The 25,962-nt window shown below is 42.8% G+C and overlaps 1 protein-coding gene across 1 annotated transcript in view; it reads left to right on the top strand.

Moving 5' to 3' along the window:
- The window catches only part of SLIT3 (slit guidance ligand 3), a 795,269-nt gene that overhangs the window by 702,686 nt on the left and 66,621 nt on the right, over positions 1 to 25,962 (top strand). Inside the window, exons 27-28 of the mRNA XM_006115755.4 lie at positions 9,044 to 9,141; positions 15,825 to 15,964. Coding sequence (XP_006115817.1) covers positions 9,044 to 9,141; positions 15,825 to 15,964 — 238 coding nt within the window. The remainder of the gene's footprint in view (positions 1 to 9,043; positions 9,142 to 15,824; positions 15,965 to 25,962) is intronic.

A 25,962-nucleotide genomic window follows, 5' to 3' on the forward strand; every position in this document is an offset into this window, starting at 1 on the left:
CAGAACTTCATGATAGGCTTTTTGTACTAAGCTTATAATTAAGTGCATTGGTTGGGTAGCTGACTTCATCCCTTCATGTTTTCTTAGTCATCTGTGTAAAATTCTTCCTGCTTCTTTTAATTTGTATTTACAGCTTGTGTTTACCTCATGTAGTTATTAAAGAGAAGCTGTTCTATACTTCCTTCATCTGTGTGTGTTTTTCTTTTCGAATACCCTTTAAAGAAGCTTGAAATTAATCTGCCTTTCTCTACAGGGCTTTTGTATATTTTCCATGTATTGGTGCATAGATTATTTCCTCTCTGCTCTCTCCATTAAACCAGAGGTGGTTCTTATAAAGCAAAAACAAACATGGCTTTGCCTTGTTCTAGTTACCTATTTGCATGTACACCAACTTACATCCTGACCCTAAAATCTGATTAATGTGCGCAGACTGCTGTGTCTTTGCAGAGTCCTATTAATCCACACAAAAATGATTGCAGGACTGGGACAATCATCAGTAATGTCACAGATATCAGTACAGTTCAGAAAATAGGTTTAAGGAACTGGGATCTCCCATTAGTTAGATGTGGCTAAAGAATGGAGTCATTCACTAATACATCTTGAAAGGTGGAACATGTTCCTCTTTCCTTAATTTCACAGCAGGAGGACACTAAACTATTAAACTCAGTAGATATTTTAGCTTTGAGTGGCATGCCTGAATGGATAAATGATTAGCGATTACATTTTGGTTTAGTCGCTTGTAAGTAGCCCTTTAATTTTTTGGGTAGTAAAGAACTTACAATATTTGTTCTTTTGTTGTTCAATAAAGCTGGTTGATTGGGGTTTTATTCAAAACACCAGTAAGTTGAGCATACTGGCATTTGTGAGGCTGTTTGCAGGGGTGGGGCGGGGAGTTGCTCTGACATTTTTGAGTATCGATGAAGTACATATTCAGGATGGTGTTTTTTAAGTTGGATGATTTGGTGTATTGACCCTCAGGAGGCACAGGCTATATTTAGTGTTAAGATACTTAAAATGATTAAGGAACTTTCCTAGCTCTGACTTCAAAATTCTGTCACTGTATTTGCTTTGGTGGAGTATCTACACTAAATATATGAAAACTGTGACATCTGTTCTGCCTCATCAAAATCTATTAATAGGAATAACATGGGGTGAAGAGTTAGCAGTTTCTATGTATTTGCTTGAAAACCCGTTTTCTTTCTTCTGCAGTCATTCTCCCAGAGTACTTTTTTTTAAAAAAAAATCAGCTTCCAATAGGAAGACATTAGCCACTGAACACAGCTTCCATCAACCCGGAAAAAGAAAAGCTCTGTGGCTGCCAGCCCAGGGAAGCCCTGTGGGGTTTCTACAGGTATGGAGCCTACTGCATTTCCAATTCAGAAGGCCAGAAAGGACAGCAGCAACTGAGAAGCAGCTTAATCTGCTGCTCATCCCCTGGTAGTTCCAGTGTTTGCCTACCCAGCTGCTCAGAGTTCCTTTAGTCTCTTTCCATAGGGGGCATCAGACTCTCCTTTGCTCCCTGTCGCTACTGTTCTCTGAGGTCTTCCATTGCTTTTTTATAAAATGATCTCTTATTGAACTGCGTCACCATATGTTACAGCTACAGGAAATGTCTCTTAATTATATGGTGGTTCTCCTACTTACATGGAACAATCATTTTATGTCTTCTGTCTTATCACTTTCTGTACCCTGAAAATTATTGTATCTGGTAACATTTCAATGACCTTTAAACTCAGCATGACTCAGCAATGATTAATGCTATACAGCACAGATTGATAGGAGGGGGTGGAAGGGTTTTTCATTCTTTTATGAGGATAATTATAATATTTCATTCTAGAATAACATAAGAAGTCAGCAGTAAGTCTTGTAACTTCATTTTTTGGCAGATAGTGGCTAGCTGGCATATCTCTGAATGTTTGCAGAATCATGTCAAGTCTCCTGTGATGAAATAATTTCAGAGATTTTTTTCCCCATTTTTTTCAGTGGTTGAGAGTCTTTAAATCAAATGTTATTTCTGTAGGAAATTGGAGTATAAATACAGAGTCCTTTCAATGAAGTTGATGCAGTTGTTCCATTCTTACTCTAGTTTGAGCAGAATTGGGTTTTTCTCTGTCAGTAAGAATTGCCTTCTGAGAGGTAAATTAGAGAATGGAAATATTTGCTGGTTATTCTGTTGATTTATCAAAGCTCCGTATTTAAATTTTGCTGCTTTTAGTGCCTATGCTAGATTATGCTTCTTGCAAAAAAGCTGAGTGGGAAAATGATCCCAGTGTCTTTAATCTGTGAGCCAGAGATTTTCCTTTCTTTAAGAGGAAACTGATTAGAGAAGTGACTGACTCTCAGTGAAGAATAACATATCCAGTCTACTTAATCTGGACCTCAGAGACTATCTATACATTGATTATTGGTTGGTTTCCGATTGGTTTTCTCCATTTCTTTTTATTATTGATTGGTTTCCTCAATTTTTTTTCAGAACTATTTGATAGTTTTGTAAATTCTGAAAATTCCCTGGCATGGACATGAGGAGATTTTGGAGCATATAATATTTGATCTGTTTGTGTTGGTAGTGAGTGGTCAGATTAAATCAGTGATGAGGCACAAGTGGAAACTTCAAATATAGTTTCTGCAAATTCCTGTTTACATGACCCGAAATTCACTTTCTGTGAATAGTTATGCTTTTAAAACTTAATCGGGGCTGCTGGAGGCTTTCTTCACTCCTTTTCCCAGGGCCACCAGGGGCGTTCTCTCTCACCTTCCCCTCTCCCAAGCCAAGGAGGGCTTTCTCCTTTACCCCTCTTGGAGTGGGAGGGGGGCTTTCTTCTCCCCCCTTCCTTTTCCCAGGGCAGGAGAGGCAGCAGGGGCTTTTTCTTTCTCCCAGGATGGGGAGGGGGGGAGATTGGTAGGAGGCTGTCTCCCAGGCTGGGTGGCCCTATTTACGCAGCCATTTTCTTGGTGGTATGGCTGCCTATCGTGGTCACTCTGCAGTATAGCTCTCCCCTGTGCTTGCTGCCCCCAGTGGTGATTGTGACTATTGTGTCCCTCCTCTCTCTGCCCCCTCCCTTTCCATGTTCTGGAATACAGTCCCATTTCCTACACTTCCTGTTTTCCTGGCACAACCAAACCCTGACCTTACTTCAAGTTAGGAGAAGAGGAAGCCGTATACCAAATTTGGTGGTGTGACAGGGTGGACTAGGCCCTGAAGCCCCCTACTGGTAGCTTGTGGTTTGGCCACACACCACCCCAAGAAAAAGAGCAGAGGAGAAGTCCTCCAGGCATGCTAGAGTAGCTGCTTCGACTGCAACCAATCACAGCCCAACAAGTCAGTATAAAGAAGCTGCTGGGCCAGGGCTAAGGCCAGTAAGTTCAGTCAGTTCCACGAGGCAGACCCAGGAACTGAATGACTAAGAAAACAGCAGTACCTTGGACAGGTCAGCATGGAGAGCAGATTGCAGATCTGGCTGAAGTCCATGGCCAGTGGCTGAAGAACGAGCGTGGTGATTAGCAAGATTTGTAGAACCCTGAGCAGGGTGCTGCTGGGACTCTAAGGCAAAGGCCAGAGGTGAGGGCAAGGATAGTGCAGACCCATAGGGAAGTGGCTCAAGGAGCAAGAATCTCAGTAAAACTTTAAAGACTGGTACTTAGCAGAAAACTGCTATTTACAGGGTCTCTGAGCTGGGACCCAGAATAGTGAGTATTCCTGGGTCCTGCCAACCCCCTAGAAGCTAGTAGGGGGACAGGAAGAAGGCTGGCCAAGATTCTACAAACCTTATTCACTTTCCCCATTTTGAAAGTTCACAGCAAACCAATTTAGAGGGTCAAAATAATATCAATCAAATATGTGGTTTTCATCCAACACATGTCCATATAACCTCTCTTTGCCCTATTTGCTCATCTCGCCATTGGTTTATGCCAATTCTTCTTGGCTTTTTGTTATGACGTACTTGATCCCAGAAAATGTTAGAAGTACAGGCCAGTAATTGAATCCAGGATCCGATACAATTCTTGTGATCTATTGCCTGTTTATACAGCATTATCCCCCCCATTTATTTAAATAATGGGACTAAAAGAAGAATGTAAGTTTTCTAAGCAATGTTGGCCAGATTCTGCCTATTCACTGGAATTTTCAGTTGGAGCAACTCTAATATAGTTGGAGCAGAGTGATTTACTCCATATTTACATGGGTATCTGTGAAGTCCAAATGTGAGGCTGTATGCATTCTGCCTATCCATTTGTGGGAACTTTATGTCAAAATCCATGTTGTTCCTCCCCTCTTTTATGGGAGTGGCCAAACAGATTTTTGGAGGGAGAAGGTAGTGATTTTTTTCCCCCAAATCTCATAAGAAAATGTGCATAGGCTGATGTTTTTGCCTTACCATGAGACTACTACAAAATGTATAGAGTAGCGTTGCAAATCCCTAAAAGTAGTGTTACAATCAAAAGAGGGATTTCAGTTTAGCAGCATGAATCACTGAGACAATCGTCTATGACAGTGTTGTTTTCTGTTTAAAGGCCAGATATTTGAAAGCAAAGCTTGCACATCTTTTCCAGTTCAAGCACAATTCACACACCCTTAGTTTGGGACCAAATGTTCAATGTTTTCGCTTTTTGAGAACAGACATAATTAATTTTCAGGGTATGTAGGTCAGAGTTGTCTCAAGTTCAAGAGGGAAATAAACTGAATTGAGAATTGGTACTTGACACTTTTTGAAATTAATCTTTTCTAAATATGCCAGTATTATTGTAAATTGGGACCAGAGGTTTGCAATGTTTATTTGAAAGATGTTTTCAGCATGTTTTAGGGCTTTTCTATATGGGAATGCTCAAGCAGTAACTCAAGCTGTGAAATTAAAGCACATAGATCCCTGCATGGACACTCACATTCAGAAGTGAAGTATCATGATTAGCTGTAGCTTACTCAATACTGATAATTTAAATAGGCTTTTCTTACTCTCTGTTATACACAGTTTTGTGTACAATAAAATATTTCACTTGCATAACACTTTTCTGTAAAGGGAACTCAGAGTACGTCTACACTGCATGGTTATTTCAGGATACCAAAGGTCTCCTGAAATAGCTACCCCGCATCTACACAAGCCGCCCGGTATTTCAAAGTATTTTTCAAAATAACGGGCATGCCATTTCAGCACCCCAGCAAATCTTGTTGCATGAGGGATAAGGGATGGCTTAAAACAGTGCATTATTTCAAAATGTGGTGCTGTGTACATGCGCCAAATTTCAAAATAAGCTATTTCAAAATAGATTTGAAATAAGATATGCAATTTGCATAGTGCAAATTGCTTCTCTTATGTCGAGTTTAGGATGCTGTGTAGTCACACCCTCAGAGTGGAGACAGCTGACACTCATGAGATCAGAGAGAGGGAAAGAGGCAAGTTGTCTTACCCCAGTTTTTAGAAATGGGTAAACTGAGGCAGGTTTTTTTTTACCTAGTCTCTCACCTATATAACACACTTGTATCATTGTTATAATTGAAAGTCTGATTTGGTAAAAAAAACATTGCCCAGTTTCAGTGGTGTCTGAAGTCCTGCAAACCCAGTAGTACAGGCCTGGGCAGTGCATCAGTGAAACCAGGCTCTAATTCATCCAGATGGCATGTGCAGATATGAAGGGTTAGAAAATGCTTTAGAACGGGGGTGATTTCATTTTAACATGGATCTTTATTAACTGTCACATTTTATGGATCTATGCAAGTTTCCTTGGAAATGTGAATATTGTTACCTGGGGTTTGAAATGCTGTTATGAGTGTGTATGTACCGCCTTTAGAAAAAACAAACACTAGCTTTTTGTTTTGCTTCTTGCTCTGCTTAGTTAGTTCACAGAGGGTTTCAGACTTTGATCACTGAGCACGTGTAATGTTGAAAAAATACCTGCAGTATTGAATCAACTGCGAATTGCTCCATTTACCAGGGTGTGGGAAAGCATTTGTGCTGAGAAATAGTAAGCACAACATCATCCCAGCTTGAATAGAGTGGATTGTCGAACACATGGGGTTTGCCAGACAGATGGACAAAAAAAGGCAACACTGCCATAGCTGGCATCCTGTAAGTGCAGTGGGACAAAAGCTGCATGAGCTTCCAGCATCCCTCCCCCTCTCTTCCGAGACGTTTTGGAGTGAATGACTCAAATGGAGAATGCTAAGCTGCCGGGTGGAGACTCGGGGACTGGTGAAGCCGAAAGTACAGGTTGGCCATCCAGCACCCTCGGGACCTGACTGGTCCCAAGCCAGGGGATTTACCAGACTAGGAATGGTTCCCTGCCACAGCGCTCAGCCTCCATCTCTGCCAGCTGCAGGGGAGGGGGAAGAGGTGGAGGGACTCCCTCCAGCCCCTGCCGGGCTGCCTGCTGGGTCACTGACCACCGCACTGCTGCTGCCCCAGCTGGACTGCCTTCTGGACTCCAGCAGCCCACACTGCCATGGTCTCCAGCCTCATGCTACTGGGGTTTTCTCCAGCTCCAGACCCAGTCCCTCTGCTGCGGGCTGCCGAGAACGTGGCCTCCTTCCCCGCGGCAGCCCACAGTCTTGAGCCTCACTTCCACGGGCTGCCACCGCCCCTATCCTGCAGTGCTGGGGGTTGCCCTGACCCAGTCCCAGTGCAGCAAGCTGTTGGGGGCTATCACCAGTTTATGCCCCATCCCGCTGCTTCAACCCAACCCCTGCTGGATCGCCTTCCTGCCACTAGGCTACTGGGGTTCTTGGCTCAAGGAACATCCATGGTCCTGCCAGACCGTGGATGTTTCTGGACCAGAGAATTCTGGTTTTGGCAGGTGTGACCTGTACCTGGGCCAGTTCCCAATCCAGGTCCCAGCGTGCCCACTCATTCTTTTTAATTTGGGGAGTGGGCTTTGCTAATCCCTGATCATTCCACTGTGTGATCAGGTCTGGCTCCTGCTTTTGGGACCTGGGTTTTTCTACTTCCCTGACCTTCAGAATCGGAGCATCGGCAACATTTGTGAGACTCTTATATTTGGGGCGGAGAGCATATAAGAATCTACATGGAATATACAGCGTGAGCAACGCGAGGGGAAAACAGCTATCAGCCCTATTCAGCAGTTCCTCTATAACTCCTCCTTACTACTGGTTGGTTTCTAAAATGTCCTGGCTCGTTGAAACTGAAGAGGCTACACCAAACACAAGGGGAGCCAGCCTGAAACGGTTTTGGATTGTTGGTATTTACATACCATTTATATAGCATGATAGGCACTTCAGCTGCCTTAAAAACAGCCCTGATGAGCCTCCTACACCCAGCCTTGATCCTGCAGTTGTATCAATGTGTGTGAACCTTTGCACTTGTCTGGGGTCCATTTGCAGGCCTGGGGCCTATGTTTTGACTGACGTAACAGGATGTAACAATGAAGAGAGGGAGTGGCGGACAGAAGAACAAGTATTCTGTTATGATAATGGCTGTTTATCTTTATATACCCGTGGTGTCCAACACACTAGCCATATGTGGCTATTTGGCCACTTGAGTGTGGCTAGTTCACTGGTTGGACACCATGGATGGTCTAAGAACAGATGGGTCTGCAAGAAGTTAACCAAACCTGAAGACAAATCATCACTGAATACATTTAAATGGAAGCTAGGTTCTCCAATGTTGCATGCAGCCACTTCTGTCCCTGTTGGCTTAGGGGAAGGATCTGTCCTATTACACATTAGTCACAAAAATGTTATTTTAGTAACACACGATGTGAACCATGATTTTAAACCAAAAATACTCTTCTGGTTTAATGTGAGGTATTTCTCTTATCTTAGAGTGTGGTTATTTATTGCCAGAATTGTCTGAATGGATTAGCTGGAGACGCAAATCTAATAGAGACACACTGTGGAGGGATCAGCCTCTAGGGCAGTGTTTTTGAAAGTGCTCTGTGAAACCACTTTGAGAAACACATTAACTGGCCGCCCCGGTTTGTTTATTTACTGGCGCCGTGGCCACGGAGCCTCGCAGCTCCCATTGGCTCCATTTTGCTCTTTGCAGCCAAGCGGAGCAGCAGGAAGTGGTGGCCCGGCCCACGCCGCTTCCCACAGCTCCCCTTGGCTGCAAAGGATGAAACGGAGCCAATGGGAGCTGCAAGGCTCCGTGGCCACGGCACCAGTAAATAAACAAACCAGGGCAGCCAGCTAATGTGTTTCTCAAAGTGGTTTTGCAGAGCTCTTTCAGAAACAGATCTGCTCTAGGGTCACTGGGCAGATCCCTTCAGTTTCATGAGATTGCACAGATTTTGGCAGACTGGATGTTTCCTCAGTTGATAATATGCTCTGAAATAACTCAAAGGAAAAGACCAGTCTCTGAGATGTAAATATCAAATCTATGGCTGGTTCAGCTTTAACCAGCAGGATACAAGGTCCTGTGGTACCTGTTTTAACAGTCACTCAAAGGACCAACAAAAATTGGTTGCTTAACACAGGTAGTCTTCCTGTAATGATGGGACAGAATTATTGTAGTTGTTGCACTCAGAGATATTTTGGATGTTCTCTTAAAAACACAAGGCTGCTTAGTAAGGATGGTATTTTGAATAGATTTCACTGTACTTTGTAGATGAATTTCAGCTGGGACTACCAGCAGAAATCATAAGCTTTGACCTTAAAGCTTTGGCTGTCCTTAGTATTGTGTTCTGTGTGCTGCTGTTACACTTGACTGAGTACTTGTAAGTGCTGCCGAGGGCATACTGACTGTGCTCTGTCCTGGGGGTACCTCTCATTTCAATGTGTAACTAATATTAGAGAAGAATATTTCCATAAGGTTAAGACCAACCGGTAGGTGAAAAAATAACTAACCAGACTTCAAACCCAAACAGTAGCCGGCTACACCTCTCAATACGGGCCATTATTGTCGCCCTGCTTTCCCAAAAGCTTGGTTCAAGCAATGTCTGTTGTTCAGTAAAGAATGCCAGGTGATGTGATTGCTTGGAAGACTACATCTTTTCTGTCAGTGCAAACAGAAAAGAGAACAAAGCCCAGTATATAAGATAAATTAATCCTGTTGCTCTGTGTGTAACTAACTGAATTTCTCTTGAACTTTCCCATCAGGGTCGGGACTGCAATATGCCTATTAATGCCTGCATTCAGAATCCATGCCAGAATGGAGGGACCTGCCATCTCACCGAGGCAAATAAAGACGGATTCAGGTATTGGAGGGTGAATTGTATTTAAAGCAAGATGAGATTAATTTACCTTACATTTGTCTATTGTAAACTAATGAAGTCTAATGGCTGCTTTACTGAAACTGCCATCCATGACAAATAATTCTCTTTGCCAGACATGAAATTAATTTGGTTTCATTGGTGACATATCGTTTCCTCTAAAACAGGCCCCTTATTTTCTCTTAACAGGATTCACTCTAAAAGCTGTTTTGAGCATTTCCCTGATCTGCTTTGTATTATCCAGAGACTAATTCTCCTTAGGGCATTTCAAACACACATACACCCTTTTTAAATTTGTAAAATGAGCATCTGTTGCTAGACAGGCAGATGCAACATATTTTCATGCTGAAGAATCTCATAATCAGAGGCTTTAAAGAAACAGTTGAACAAGAGGTTATGTCCATTCATGAGCTTAGTGCCCATAAGAGAATAACCACTATAACTTAACATCTTGGGCTTCAATCTCCCCACATAAACAGTGTGCAGCCTAGGCCTTGCTCGGTTTGGAGACCTCCAACGATTGCATGAAGTGCTGATGGTGGTGATTTAGGAAAAGATGCCTTTGCCTCAGTAGTAGTGGTTTTGCAACTGTCCTGTGCATCTAAGGGACTTTGACTGCACAGAGTGGGTATTTTTCAGCTGAAACATAACATGAAAGCTTTGGCAGCTTATCTGCATTAATGATGTTAGTATGCTTTTTGGGAATGAGTTGCTGCAATCATGAAAAATGCTACTAAAGCATTGATGCTATCATTTAGACAAAATTCACCGTACCGTAGTTCCATTTGCATACAGGACAAAAGACTTTGGTTTCCTGCTGCAGGAATGACTGGTTATGCCTTTTCCCATATCAATGATGGCTAAAGTGAATTGTAAGGGTTACAGATGGGGAAAATGCTCTCTAGGTTGCCTAGGACACCTTCTGCCAGCTCAGGATATAAACCATGTTATACATCCTCAGAGGCATTTTCTAGTCTTACTTTTAAATGCGTCCGGCTTTCTTTAACAGCTGATCAGAGAAACCTTTCACAGTATTTTACTGATTTTTTTCGTCAATTTTTTGTCAAAAATTGAAAAGCTTTGTGAAATTGAGTCCGTTTTGCCAGAATGTTGTTGGGGGGGGGAAGCAAAAAAGGGTCCAATGGTATCCAAACATCATATTTTGACATGTTGAAATGTCTCGGTTTCTCATTGTGAAATGTCATTTCATCTTTTTATTTTGTATCATATTATATATTTATAAAAAGTCTAAATTGAAAAAACAGAACCATTTTTTCCAAAATATAATGTTTCAGATGACCCATAACCATTTTTTTTCCTTCATGGACAGTTCTGAAGTTTTCTGCTTTTGCTCCACTTTGGAATAAAGTCAAATTTTGAAATCTTGAAATCCTCTGCAAAAAGGAATGTTTGTCCCCCCCACTTCTCTGCTTTCCATCAATTTTGTTTTCTGTATTCAGTCTAAAACATAGTTACTGAGTAGCTCGCCTCTGTGAGTAGACCAGGCCCACTGCCCGCGAGTCAGAGTGAGTGGGCCTGAGTGAGTTAATTAAAGGAAACTGGGCTAAGCCCTGTCAGGGAGCAGAAAGAGGAGGAGTGTTTGGGACTAGCTGTGCCTGTCTGAGAAGAGGAACCACTGTGGGAGCTTCCTGGAACAAATGGCCAAGTCAGGGGGGTAGCCCCACGGCAGTGTTTTCAAAGGGGAGCAACTGGCTGAGAGGAGAGCTGACTGAATGAGATCTGTCTGTGAGGAGGGGGCTAGTTGAGAAGGGAAGACATCTAGGGCTGGTAAGCTGCAAAAAGCACCATTACCAGAGACTCTTGGAGGGGAGGCCATGAAGCCTTGGGAGAAAGGGTGAGCTGAGGGACTCTATTTTGTCAGTTACAGGCTTATATTGGAACAAATAAACCTACTTAAAGGAGACTGGGCTTGACAGTGAATGCTTATTTAGCTGGGAAGAAGATCTGCTGTGTTCCACATGCTGGGAATGCGGCACTCAGATGAGCCCCTGATACAAGAGGTGGATCCTTGGTGACCCATGAAGATGGGGAAAACAGAGTGTTGCAGAGCAAGCTTTGTCCGTGAGGAGTTATTCAGAGGGTGGCCACCATGTTACGAGTACCTGGGGCTCCTGTCCTGCTGGAGATGTATTCTAGAAGTATAAAGCATTATCTAAAGGCATCCGTGCTAATAGAGAAGTAGAGGAGGAAGAAGAGGAAGCAAGTTGAGCTCCTGTTGTCCAGAGGGAAATCTCTCTCCAGTGGATGTGCAAATCTTGTTAGAATCCACTGAAGCTACACGCATAAATGTGTATGCATCAAAATGAGAAAATACCTTTTTGGTTGTATTCTGTGAGGAAGTGAATGTCAAAAAAAAAGTTTTAATGAGAGGCCTCCTTAGAGTTTTTCAGTTGTATGGCCTGTGAAAGGAATTACATCTTCTATAGATTTTCTTCCTTGGAGGAATATATTAATACACAAACTCAGCTGCCAAGCTTATCCAGTCTTTACTCTTGTAAAAGAAACCTAAGACAAAGTTTTCCTCCTTATAAAATGCCAAGCGTTTTAACTCTCAAGTTTCTGTAGTCACAAATGAAAATTTAAATAATGATAAATTGGTGACATAAGCCAGCCAAGGGCAGAAAATTCACAGTTAGGGCTGAGGCTCTATTGTCTCACACATGCCATGCCCTGGCTGTGCCTAGGTAGGGTAAGGGGATCTAAAGAGGAGGTGATTTCACTTCTCTTTTTTGTTGCTGTAATAGCTAGCCACAATGGGGTGGGTGAATGGCTTAGGAACTCCGCTGAAGTTCTCAAATCTATTCTCTTGACAGCGCTTTACTTTGAAACATTTTTTTTCCTCTGAATCATTTTCATGGTGGATTTGTTTTCTGTCCAAATAAATAACTAAGCCCTGGTGTACAGTAGGAAGTTATTTCAAAATAACCCACTTAGGTTGAATTTATAAGCAGAGCATCCACACTACCAAGCCCGTTATTTCAAAATAAGGGGACACTTGTTTTGAACTCTGTGCTCCTGCTTTCCTCGTGGAATAACACTAATTTTGAAATAGTTATTTCGAAATAGTGGTAGTGTGGATGTGCCACTATTTCGAAATAACTGTTCCCCAGATTAATTTGAACTATTTACTCCTATTTACTTGGGAATCTGTCGAGGTAGCAGGTCCACATTAACAAAGCCTGCCTTGGACTAATTTTGAGGCTTCCTTGTAGTGAGGACCCTGTAGTGGTCCTATCACTTAATCAACAGCAGGCTAGAGCCCAGAGAATTGTCAATAATAATAATAATTAACCAGCTCTTATATTACACTTTTTCATCCGCATATCTCAAAGCTTTTTGAAACAGCAGCTCATGCTATCTCCATGCTACAAATGGATAAACTGAGGCACGTGGGAGCCACTTCAAGCTAGGAAATGCTGTTGTACTCCCAGCACCTCTAGTTCCAGCACTTAGTCTTGCACCCAGATCTCTGAATCAGCACAACAAAGCACAAACTGAAATAAAGAATGACACATAAATAATAAAGCAAAGACTTGCCCTAGAATAGAGTAGCTGGTTGCCAAATTTCATTAATCCTGGTGACATTTCCATTCTTAACATGAACCTAACAAACCCTCCTATTGCAATATTGCACAGTAACAATCTAACATACTGTAATGTCCCTCTTGTAAACTTTGGTGCGTTGGCCAATTACGATAGCAGTGTTTAATTGCATACACCCAAGCTGACCCCATCAGGATATGGCAAGGGGCAAATGAAATATTAATGTGCTATAAAAATCACCAGCACAATCTCTTTTTGTTGTTTTGTTTTACATTAAAAGAAAGATCTCTCCCCGCAGACTGGGACCTTGAATGCCAAGTTGCAGCCTGGAGCACATTTTTAAGGCTGAGTTATAAACCCCTGAAAAATGGGGTTGTATAATGGAAATGAGTGACATGATAAATGCACAACGTTGTTCGGTTAGATTTCTTTACCCTTCTTCCACTCCCATTGCCACAAAAGGTGCTGTGCTAGCTCTTCTCTGTCTTATCTGCCTCCTGCGATCCCCTGGATCATTGCAGGGTCAGAAAGAGGACATTTTTTAATGGTACTAATGAGGCAGAGCCAGATAAAGACAATATTTCATATTGATTTATTGTGTTTTAAATTGAATTGATTTGAGTCGTTTGTTTTTAGTCATTTGCTCTGAACATTTTCCCCTCTCTTGTCTCTCTCATACCCTTTGAATGGTCAGTAGAGGTCTGAAGGAATGTAGCTGTCTGCTTCTAAGTTATGCTCTTGTGCTAATCCCTTTCTAGAAGCTCTTCCTGTCGTGACCAGGTCCAGAGTGCGCTCTCTCTCACACACACACGCACACGCGCTCACTCACTCCCTCTTTCCATCACAGTTTTTATTCCCTGGGTTTTCACTGGAGTCGATGTTCTGGCTGCCTGTGTTTCTCTTCAAGGTCATGCGTGGATGTTCCTGTGCAGCCAATCCTTAGAGCACAGCAGGAAGCAGAAAAGCCAGTGTCATACTGGGTCCAGGCACCCAGCCTAGAAGAGCTGTGGCTCTTCTAACAGCTACCAAATCCTTCCCTGCTTCCTCATTGCAGGGCGTCCACAAGAGCATCATCCCTTGTCTACCTGCCTCAGTCCTGCCCACACCTCCATACTCCCTGACCCCCTAAGCAGTACACACTACCGTCACACACACAAGCCTGGCCTGGATTCAGCACTCAGTGGCCAGCGATTGATATAGCAGCACGATGCTTTCCCTAGCTGGCAGTAGGTAGTCACAATTCTTGAAATAATAGTGCCAAATTAATATTTACCTATTCTTTAGAATCAGTCTCAAAACGCTTTACAAACCTGGTCAATGTCAGTATCACCATTTTAGAGGTGGGGAAGTGACTTGCCCAAAGTTCCCCAGCAGGCCAGTGGCAGAGCTGGAAATGGAACCCAGTATTCCTTAGTGCTCTGTTCACTTGGCTTCACTGTCAATGGCAAGCCAGGATTTGCTTTTCAATATGGTTTTGAAATTTTGCTTTATTGACCCATTTGAAACAATCGCCCCTACCAAATGCCCTAGCCTGTAAGGCAGCTATATAAATTGCTATTCCTTAGTACAGATGAAGCCACATTCTCCCTGAAGTCTCTGAACCAGCCATCTCCTAAACTTTGCAATTCATCCATTTTCCTCATATATGTAAACTATGAAAGCCTGCCTGCCTCCATCCTCAGCTGATTCTACACTGGACCACACAACCTCAGATCCTCTTTGCTCTTTGTAGAGTTTAAGGTGCTCTTCAAACTCAGGCACATCCCTCTGCATTGTTTTAGACTTGGGTCACATTTTCAAGGTTTTCTTCACAACCATAACAACTAGATGTCCTAAAAATTGGAAGTGGAGACTCTGACAGTGGGTGCACTCTACATTTTCAGAAAATACAGTATTTAGTGCAGTAGTTCTATGTCCAAGTCCTTACAAAGCCAGTATTTCTGCCCTTGCTTATTGGACCATTGTAGTGTGTTACCAAGATAGTCGGAGACAAGGTAGGTGAGGTAACATCTTTTATTGGCTCAACTTCTGTTGGTGAAAGAGACGTACACAGAACTCTTCTTTGGGTATTGGGAGTCATAGATCCTTAGGATGTGGACTGTCATACCATTTAATTTTTCTTTCCCACTTTTAGGCCTGCCAACAGTGTCAGTAGTGGGGGCCAGAATTCCAGGCCCTTTAAGTGGCTGCTGGAGCCCTGTGTGTCCTGCTTCTGATGGCTCTAGGTTGCCTTAGGAGGGTGTGGCGTGCTCTGGACTGTGCTGAGGGCTGCCAAGGGGAAGTTAGCTCAAACTCTGCCCCTTCTGCCTGAGGCCCCACCCCTTTTAAGATTTCCCCACCCGCCTCACCTTGCCCAGGGACCAAGCAATGCTGTCAGCCCCACTGCCTGGTTAATACTTCATGGGTACTGAAGGAGCTGGAAAAGTGCTGGTATCTTAACACTGAAAGTGCTCTGTTCTAAAGAGCCATTAACAAACATTAATTGTTGGGAGCGGAGAGAAGGTGGTAATTAGAAAAAACCTTTCTGCATCATTAGCTCAAATCCAGTCCAGGTTGTCAATAGTGAAATCGTTAAAACCATTTAAGAGCTTTCCTGTTCAAGTGTGATGATGGGTGTTGGTGTCCTCAGTCCGGTTCTTGGTGAACAGGTGCCACAACAACTCTGTTGTAGCAGTCGACTCCCTTGCTTGCTGTCTCAGCAGAGAAGCCAAGAATTTGATTTGCCTTGGTGAGCGACCTTACCCTGTCACCCTATGGTTGTTCACTCCAGTTCTGGGATGAGGCATATCAGCTAGCAGGGCAGTGGAGGTGCTGTGTGAAGGGAGATTCTTCTGCCCATTCTGTATCTTTTCTGTAGATAGGTAAGGAATCTTACTTATCTCCAGACGTGCCACAATGGTATTTTTCACCAAACTCACTGGTCCCCAATTCACTAGTAATGTGAATGCTGCAGCGTTGCAGCCGCAGAGTGAACAGCTCGCCTGTATCAGTTTTCATCTTACTCCAGTACCTCCTTTCTGCTCAAAAGCAAAATCTGGAATCCAAACTAACTTGTCCTCTGTTTTTCTATCTCCTGTCCCCCACCACCACTCCCACCCCCACAGCTGTTCTTGCCCTCTAGGATATGAGGGGGAGAGATGTGAAATCAACCCAGATGACTGTGAAGATAACGATTGTGAGAATAACTCCACATGCATGGATGGAATCAACAACTACGTCTGCCTTTGCCCTCCTAATTACACAGGTAAGGAAGGACCACTGCCAAGGGGCATAGGGTGCCCAGAGGGGCAGTTGAAGGAACTTTCATCCACCTGGGGCACCATAAGAAACTGGTGAACTCCCACTTGGTGAGATTATATGCATGGAATTAGCCTAGGTTCTGAGTAGATTTTAAAGTATCCAAACTGCAAGTGTGTTGTTGGTGAATTCCTGTTCACTGAGGCCCCAGTAAACCAGAGGCAAGAAAAGGAGATAGTTTTGCAATGATGCTGCACCAGCAGTATGTCTGACCCTTAATCCAGAGAGATCACTGCTACTCCTGAGTGAGTGTAATTCATACAAGAAGGAAACTTTTGAGAAGAGTCATAGGGAAAAATCTATTACCATCTTGGCATATTTTGCACTCATGCACTTGCCTGGGTCAGAAGTACTCATCCCAGTCACTGGAACTACAGTATAAAATACATAAACAAGACATTCTCAAGTTGATGTGTTGATTAGAGAAATTTGTACTTTTCCACAAAAGTTTTTACTAAAGTGTTTCCGCTACTGAGCTTAGCTCAACCTACATCTGACTTGTGTTTCTGAGAATAAAAGCAATTCCTGATTCAAATTATACTGTAATAGTAACACTTGCAAAGTGACTTGCATCTCAAGATCTCAAAGCCTGCATGTATTAATAGACCAACCATGACAATACCCTGGTTAAGTCACCTCCATCGTACAGATGGGGAACTAAAGCATAGAGGCTAAGGGATTTTCCCTCAATCACAAAGTGAGTCAATGAGAGAAAATAGTACCCAGAAAATAGTTGTCTTCCTTCCTGAGTCTTCTGTAAGGCTAGAAACACTGTTAACACAAAGACGTAAAAATCTGGCCTTTCTGGTGCCTGATAGCGTGGATACCTTACTCATCACAAGCTGAACTCCTTCACTCATTCTACAGGGGTGAGAAAATATCCATGTTTGTTCCTCTTTTGATGCTCTGAGATAGGTTTGTTATTCTGTGAGCATGGAGCACTGATGATGGGCTTCTCATACACTGGAAGATATTGCACATCACAGACTTAGTCCATATAAAGTTGGAGCGGATTGGTAAGTGAGAGGGAAGTCTTCCAGAATTTCCCAAACTCTTTTTAAATGCTTTTTGTGGCCACTATGAGAGGCCCGTGCACTTGACTGGGAAAAGCCTTTTGACTTGAATGAGAATTTATTTGAGTTTTTATCTACTTCTGCCAAAATACTTAGCAATGCTTAGATGGGCCCAGAGCAAAGACCTTTGTTTCTAGTGTGTTGAGCCAATTATTCTTATGTGCACTGTATATACGTGAGCCTTGTGTTGCTGATACCAAATAGAACTCCTTATGTGACGATAATGGCTTTACATTTACAAAAGGAAGTGTCTTGGAGCAGCTAAGCAAGAGATAGCCAGCAAGGAACTGAACCCAATGCACATATTCTGTCCTTTTTAACAGCCTCATCGTGGCTTATAGCAGAGAAAAGCCCCAGAAAAGGGGCAGGAATGGGATTTTTCGGCAGATAGTGCCTCTCAGTGAGCCATTTCTGGTCATGGGCAAAGAATGTTTATGACCCTTCGGAGTCACATTTGCAAATATTTTAATCATATTCCATCTCACTCTTACCAGAATGTATGACTGAATATTGGCTATTGTAAGCTGTTCATCAGCTACAATGCACTAGTTCATCACCCAGACATGCAGTTAAATGCCTTGGACCAGATTTTAGTTTCAGATGCATGACACACTCTGCTTGATATAGTATATGATATCTGGGGCCTAGAATAGTAACCTTTTGTACAGAAAATAACTATTTGATTGCAATTGAAACAAATTTTATTATAATTATAAACAAGGCTAAAAGTCTGAAGAACAGCAGTATGCATGGTTTTAGAGCCACATGTGACAGGTCTTGCATATAACAAAAGGCTGAAAAATTTAGACTCATTTCACCTGGAAAAGAGAAGAATTAGAGGAACTTTGTGTTATTTAAAAAAATGAAAGACCTAATGAAATATGAGCTCTATGTTACTCAAATTAACTTCAGGCTCATTTTAGTACAAAAGAGAATGTATGTTCACACCTTGTAATCATTCTGATGAATTTGCTGCATCAAAAATTCTTGTTGGGTAAAACACTGGTATTGTGGGGATTGGGTGTCAAGGAAACTGAACCCAGTACATGATGGATGTGCTTGGTTAAAACCGTTCAGGTCAAAAGGGATAATGATACCATGGCTATATCTTTAAATGATTGAATAGGATAACCTAATAACTACTGGCATGGGGTTGCAAACTAAAATAAGAATAATTAAATATGTTTCAAAGACTCAGCTGACCAGTGTGAGGTCAGAAAGGAGTTTTCTCCCATATTCAAATCCTCCAATATGGCTGCATACATTCCAGGATTTTGCATTAGGCTGGTCTCTATTGGAAGTATGCAAGGTTTTCATTATTTCCTCAGAATCACCCTCTTTTGTTATTCTGTCTCTTTCTAATTTGACTGTTACACCCTTTTTGGGAAAAATATGCCAAGTATGACTCTTGCTTTCATTGGTTAAAAATAATGAAGGCTGTAAATCTCTCTTCACTGAATAATTTTCCCAATGCTTTCCTTTTCTGGCTGATCCTAAATGAAAAAATGCCCAGGATGGTAAATGATTGTAGAGAGAAGGAATTTCCCACACTCAAGGCCCCATTTTGGTTTTATTACAAATATTCTTGACTCTCTCATATCTCCTTCCCATTCAATGATCTGAAAGTGCTTTACAAGCATAAATGAACTGAGTCTCATGGCCCTTGTTTGAAATAGATAAGAATGATCTACAGACAACCATATTGAGGTACAGTAATGTCATGTGACTGGCTGAATGTGGCAGGGAAATTCAATGGCTGAAGCAAAAGGATAAGGCCAGAACTCATGGTGTTAACTGGAAGATTGCTGATGTTTTTCTTTTTATTCATTAAGCTCAATCAGTGTGCCTATATTTAAGCAATTAAAGCCATATTTAGACTTTGTGACACGGTGTCTTTAACTCCTCCTGCCTCAGATTCCCCCTCACTGGATGGGTAGGTTGGCACTACAGTTAAACAAAAAGCTCTACTTCTTCCAGGATAGACACTTCAGAAGAAGTGTAAATATGGACCAGAAACTAGATGAATAGTTTGTTGGAGCCATCTATGGCCAGAGCATTCTCTTGCTGGTCTCAGTAGTCTTCCCTCTTGATTCAGAGAAATGCAAGTGAACTCCTAGCCACAGAGTTGGTCCCTTTTCCAAACTTTCTGATCTTCCTGGCTGTGTCCAGACTCCATGCCTCCGTCGACGGAGGCATGTAGATTAGCCAGATCGGAAGAGGGAAATGAAGCCGCGATTAAAATAATCGCGGCTTCATTTAAATTTAAATGGCTGCCCCGATCTGCCGATCAGCTGTTTGTCGGCAGATCGGGAGAGTCTGGACGCGATGCCCCGACAAAGAAGCCTTTCTTCATCGACACAGGTAAACCTGGTTTCACGAGGCTTACCTGTGTCGATGAAGAAAGGCTTCTTTGTCGGGGCATCGCGTCCAGACTCTCCCGATCTGCCGACAAACAGCTGATCGGCAGATCGGGGCAGCCATTTAAATTTAAATGAAGCCGCGATTATTTTAATCGCGGCTTCATTTCCCTCTTCCGATCTGGCTAATCTACATGCCTCCGTCGACGGAGGCATGGAGTCTGGACACAGCCCCTTTGTCTGTGTCTTCTTTCCTCACACGGCTGGTGTCTTAACTTCCTTCCTGAAACTTAGATTTGTCTTGTATAAAACTATCCCCCTCCTTGTATTCCAGAAAATGGTAGCCCTACCCACCCCAGCTGTGCTGCCCCAGATGTCCTTAACAACGCTCACAAAGTTTCCCTCTCCCTGAAGTTCTTTATCATTCGGTCCATCTTCCTCCAAGGCTTTATTTTTGATCCCCTTGCCAACTTGTTCTCATGTGTGGGTGGGGAGGAGGGGGAGGGTTAAGAGAGAAAGACCCAGATCTTGTTCTTACACAAGACACCACCTCATCAGCTTGCATGTCCTGTCTCACTGTTTTAATGGTGGTATCCAGACATTGTCATCCATGTGGGATTGACAGCTCAAATGATCATACATGAATTTATGTGAACCTTTGGCCATAATCGGACCGGTCCCAAACCTGAGCTTATCTTTGACGTTTTTGAAACATTTTGGTTAACTTTGGTTTGTTGGTTTGTTTGTTTTACTTTCTCCTGCCCCTGCATTCTGTGTTCTTAGTCAGAAAAATAAGTAGATGCTAAAAGGAATTTGGGAAACACTAGAAATTTCTTTTAAAGAGCCTGATGTAGCCAGTTGCAGCAAATATATCCAACCTTCTCTGGTCTGGAAATTAGGATCAGATTTGGAGACCAATTCAAAAAATGTCTCATATTCAAGAAAAGGGCCTCTTTCTAAAACAGATGGCATCCCAGGAAAGAGGGGGCGAGCAGGGAGTGGTTCCTGTACGACTATCATCTTGGAAACATAAATATTTTTAAATACTCCATTTCCTTGTGAAAGATTTGTCCCATTCGCTGGTATCACAGAAAAATCAGTAGAAAGCTTGTCTGGTGTCACATGTTAGCAAGACGAGTCTAATCCATTTTATATCAGGGGACCTTGCAGAGTTAGATTTTGTTGTTGTTCTTCCCCTTTTCATCTCAATACTGTTCACTGTTTGTGAGCAATTACTGAGCCTGCCTCCAGCCCAGCTTATTGCAGGGCTGTTGCCTGTCCAAAACCAAGCACTTAAGTAAGCAAAAATACTCTGGAGGAAAGATGCCTTGTAACTATGGAAGTTTGCAAGTTTGCTTCATACAACTAACCATTGTAGTGAGATGGTCCCGAATAATCTGAGCTCTTTAGATTGGTTTGCTGCCTCGGCATGGTTATAGTTTGTGTGTCCCACAGACAAGCCAGAAGTTATTCAGGGTATGGTTTCAAGTGTTTCTTCTGTAAGTACACCAAGGATTTGAACCATTATATGTGTTGTTAAGGCCTAAACACATTCCTAACTATTAGCCTGTTTCAGAACTAGGGGGCCTTAGCCATAACTGGGTTGAAAAAGAGGGTGAGCGATTAGGGTTTGGTGCACTCATCATTTTGTCCAAGAGATTCTTGTGCTCAGTGAAAGTTTTCCAGTTTAGTGACTTGGCAAATGTGAAATGTGCTTGCTTTCTGTATAGAAGACTGAAACAAGAACCCAAGATTTTGCTCGCAGAGTCAAAGAATGTGAATAGTCTGATTCCTTAGCATAAAAGCCCATGAACAATGCATTACTTTGGTGCTCTTCACCCTACCTTGGCTCCCAGCTGGCTTCTGGTGCCAGTTCAAATCCTTAGACTTAACTCTTAATGCCACCCATGATTGGGGGCCCAAGTGGCAGACTTCCTTGGCATTTATGGCCCACCAAGAGAACTACATATCTGTGGAACAATGAGACTAACACCTCTAGGAGGATAAAGCTTGTGAGATTTGAAAACAGGGTGCTCTTGGTGGATGAGCTCCAACCTGTGAGTATCCTGCCAGAGGATTAGTTGCCATACACAAACCTAACTGCTTAAAGAGTAAGTTTTAATCTACTATATGATTGAGACAGTTTGTGTGTCTGACAATCTCTCTCTGTGTGTCCAAGTTGTTTGTTGAAGAACTCTTTCAAACCAGTAAGATACCACCAAATTTGGTAAACAGCATCCTCTTATCATAACTTAAAGCAAGGTCAGGGTTTGGTTGTGCCAGGAAACTTGCTTCTCATAAACCCATACAGAAAAGACGCAGAATCACCAGGTAGGGGAAAGAGGCTGGCTGGTGGCACATCCCCCTCTGGGTCTGGGATGGCTCCAGCCCCAAACCTCTCACCACCCAGATGCCCTTTCAGGAGGGTGAAGGATGAGGAGGAGGGTCTGAACCTCCATCACCCTTAATGGCTGTTCTCCTTTGTCAGGGAGCAAGGAGAAAATGCAGTTTGTTGCATTCTTTACTCCACCCTGGGCCCCTCCTCACCACCAACCCTCCCTCTCATCCCCCCTCCCCACCCTGAGCCTGTCCTCAATCCCCACCCGACTCCTGCACCCCTCACACTACCGGTCCCCTGCCATGAAAGACCCAGGCAATGCTTGGTAAGTCTTCTAATACACACACACACACACTCTGACCCATCAACATCTGTGATCCAGCATGATTTTAGTGAGCCATATGTCCACTTATTATGGATGTGGTCAAGTTTCTCACGGTCCCATAAAGTTTGTTTGCAGCCACTAGTCCTGGCTTTCTGTTATTTAGCTCTAATTTACCCCTAAATGTCTTCTAAGAGCCCAGTAACTAGTGGAAGTGTTGGTAATGCTGCTAAATAATATTGACCTCCTGTGGTTCAACAAATTCTCCGGTTCAGCACCAGTCAGGTTCAACCTGTGTTGGGGTGTGTGTGTGTGTGTGTGTGTGTGTGTGTGTGTGTGTGTGTGTGTGTGTGTGTGTGTTTGCTCTTACCAATGTGGTCAGAGTTAGAGCCCTTTTTTGGCTCACTAAGCAGCGTTAAGAGGATTGGTACATACTACTAAACAATCCAATTCATTCGCCAGCTGTAAAAGTTAGACCAATAGCTAATGACCAGTCTGTTTCCATCCATTGCTCCATCCTAAAACCCACATTACATAAACAGTAATGTTAATGCCCTAAAATCAGGCAACTCTCCCCATGAACACTTTCTTTTTTCCTATTTCATCTTGTGATGTTCTTAACATTTGTACCCTTCGCCCTTAGGTTCTGCAAAAGTTGTTTTCACATGAGGCTGAGAATATTTCCCTAGCTGTGTTATTAATTATTTTGATTAATATTATGACTGAGAGCAAAGGACTGCCTAAGTGACAATGCAGGCAATAACACTGAGGAGCACATGGTACTTGGCAGAAAGTTCCAGCAGAGTGTTAAGATCCTTTCAAAGCTGGGATTTTCTTTTTAAAGATGTTGACACACCCCACATCCCCTTTTTTCCCCATTGGGAAGGAACAATATAATTCAGATCATGACTTTAAAAATCTAACATGCTGTGAAATAAATAGCACATTTGCCAATGTGGCCATTTAAATAACAAACAAAATAATTAAATCAAACCAACTGCGTGCAAAAGGTTTTTGTATTGCTCTGTTGCAGTTCTTATGGTTTGGTTTTGGGCTTGTAGAAGATCACAAAGCTGTATAAACACGCCAGCCTGGCAGCTATTTCTAAGTGGTGAGGCTTGTGAGAAGGGATTACTTTAGTATGACCAGTGTCCCCTCGTGGGGATTTCGCTGAACCAAATAAAAAAGGCGGAATGCTGTAGGAGTGTGGTAATTACTTTGTTGTGGCTTTGGAAGGGTCAGTGTAGTGAACGGTGCCAGATTGACATAGTCAAGCATAGGATAAAGCACAGTGATCCAGGGCATGGTTCATAACAAGGCAGGTTTAACCCATGTGGCTCCACCATGGGGTCTCCGCACAAGCCGGAAGGTTCCGGTTCCAGACTAGGACATCAGTTTACTCCCCTTGCTCATTCAGCACTTGGTCTCTGGTAGGCTATGAGCTGCACACGCTACCACTCTGTTCCAGTGTGCAATTCCGAATCTTAAACATCATACATTTAATGCATGTAATGTAATGCCTGGGCACCTGCTTAGGTAAACATCTTCTCTTAGACTCATAGACATTAGGGTCAGAAGGGACCATTATGATCATCTAGTATGACCCCCTGCACAATGCAGGCCACAGAATCTCACCCCCCCCCCCCCCCCACACACACACACACACTGCTAGAATAATCCTCTCACCTATATCTCAGATATTGAAGTCCTCAAACGATGGTTTAAAGACCCCAAGATGCAGAGAATCCTCCTGCAAGTGACCCATGCCACATGCTACAGAAGAAGGCAAAAAACCTCCAGGGCGTCTGCCAATCTACCCTGGAGGAAAATTCCTTCCCGACCCCAAATATGGCGATCAGCTGAACCCTGAGCATATGGGCAAGACTCACCAACCAAGACTCTTCATATCTTGCCACAGCTTGTTCGCCCAGCTTGATGACTGAGCTAGTGCCCCGCTACTTTAGAAAGGAAAAGGCTGATGGCTCAGTGGTTTTCAGTGAGACTTTCAACTTGCTTCTCCTTCCTGGTCTGACATAACCCTATTCGGCTGACCAGCAGGGTATGCAAAGCCATGAATTCTCATGGGCTTTGGTAGAAAAGGAAGGTGTGGGATGTACAATGTGGGTTTTCTATTGGTTGGCTGAGTAATGAACATGCTGGTTTTATGTATGTATGTTAGGTGTTTAAACCTGTATGTACCTAGGGAGGAGTTACATAGGGGAAGTGGGGTGGAAGACGTTGGTGAGGGATAGGGAAGGTATTATCAATGGTGAGTACATTTCTTAGGCCATGTCTACACTGGTGATGGTGTCTAAGGGTATGTCTACACTACCCCGCTAGTTCGAACTAGCTGGGTAATGTAGGCATACCGCAATTGCAAATGAAGCCCGGGATTTGAATTTCCTGGGCTTCATTTGCATAAGCCGGGCGCCGCCATTTTTAAATCCCCGCTCGTTCGAACCCCGTGCCGCACGGCTACACGCGGCACGAACTAGGTAGTTCGAACTAGGCTTCCTAGTTCGAACTACCGTTACTCCTCGTGGAATTTCGAAATAGGAGGGTAGTGTAGACATACCCTAAGGTATTGTGTCGCTGCATGTCATGGTGAAATCTGAAAGCTGGCTGCATCTGCGGTGCGTAACTGTGGAGGCAGTTGTGCAGATGTGGGAGGCAGTACTTTGGTGTAGTGACCCTGTAGGGTACATACCCTAAGGTTCTGGCATGTGTTGACTCTACTCCCTTAAACTAGGCTTCACCATATGCACTGCTATGCATCCCTGTACTCTGGGGTGGGGGAGCATATACATGCTGCTGTTAGTGTAGCCGTAGCTTTAATGTAGTGGAATGCCCTCTATATAAAATATTTTTGATAACATTTTCAAAAGCTGCATAATGCCTCTAGAGCACAGCATATCGGGTGTGCAAATAGATAACAAAATGACACAACATGCTGAAGTATCATTTTGAACCCAATACCACTATTCAAAGAAAAACATGAGACAGATCATTCATTGCTATAATAACTAGGAGCCCAAAGCCATGCACAGAAGTAAAATGGGCCAGATTTTCCCCTCAGGAACATGCAGGCAGATGGCCAATGAATGATGCATACCCCTGTTTGAAGACAGATTTTTGCCCCAAATATTTTCTAACTGAAGGAAACAGAATCTTTATTTAGATTGCCTTGAGAATCGCCATTTAGAAAATGTGTTCTTTCCCTCCCATGCTGTGTGCCATTCAGTAAACATCGGTGAAGCCTGTTCAGTTATCAACAGGAATTTTCTTCCCCAAGATGAGGCTGTCTGAGTTGCATCCCATTCCCAAGAGAAATCTGGAAATGTTGAAATCTGAAATGAGAGAAAGATGAGAAAAAATAAGTAAAGGAAGGTTCCTGAAAACTTCCAAGTTTTCTGTGAACAATGATAAATTAGTTGGATGCAGTGTTTGGTACCATGCCTGAAATCCTCCTAAATTTTGACAGTGGTGTTTTCAGCATGACACAGTGAGTCATAATATTTGACAAGTGTATATATTTTGGGGGAAATTTTACTGGATTTCTATGCATTTGTCAGTTTTCCAAGCCAACTGAGAAAAATACTTTAAGAAGAATTATGATTTCCTTTGGAAGTTTACACCACAATTCTGACTTTTCCCAAAAGTCTGTTTTCCTTTAACTTTTTTATCTTTTTTTTTTTAAATAAAATTTGTATGGATATTGTAGCAAAGTTACAACTTAAGGCATCTATCTCTAATGCAGCCTATTAACAAAAAAGGATGCCTTTCAAGAAGATACTGGGAGGCTTTAGAGCGCTATGTGTTCCTGTCATTGAACCATGCCATTGGAATGTCTCTTTG

This window comes from Pelodiscus sinensis, chromosome 17 (genome assembly GCF_049634645.1).
Source record: "Pelodiscus sinensis isolate JC-2024 chromosome 17, ASM4963464v1, whole genome shotgun sequence".
Classification (NCBI taxonomy): Eukaryota; Metazoa; Chordata; order Testudines; family Trionychidae; genus Pelodiscus; species Pelodiscus sinensis.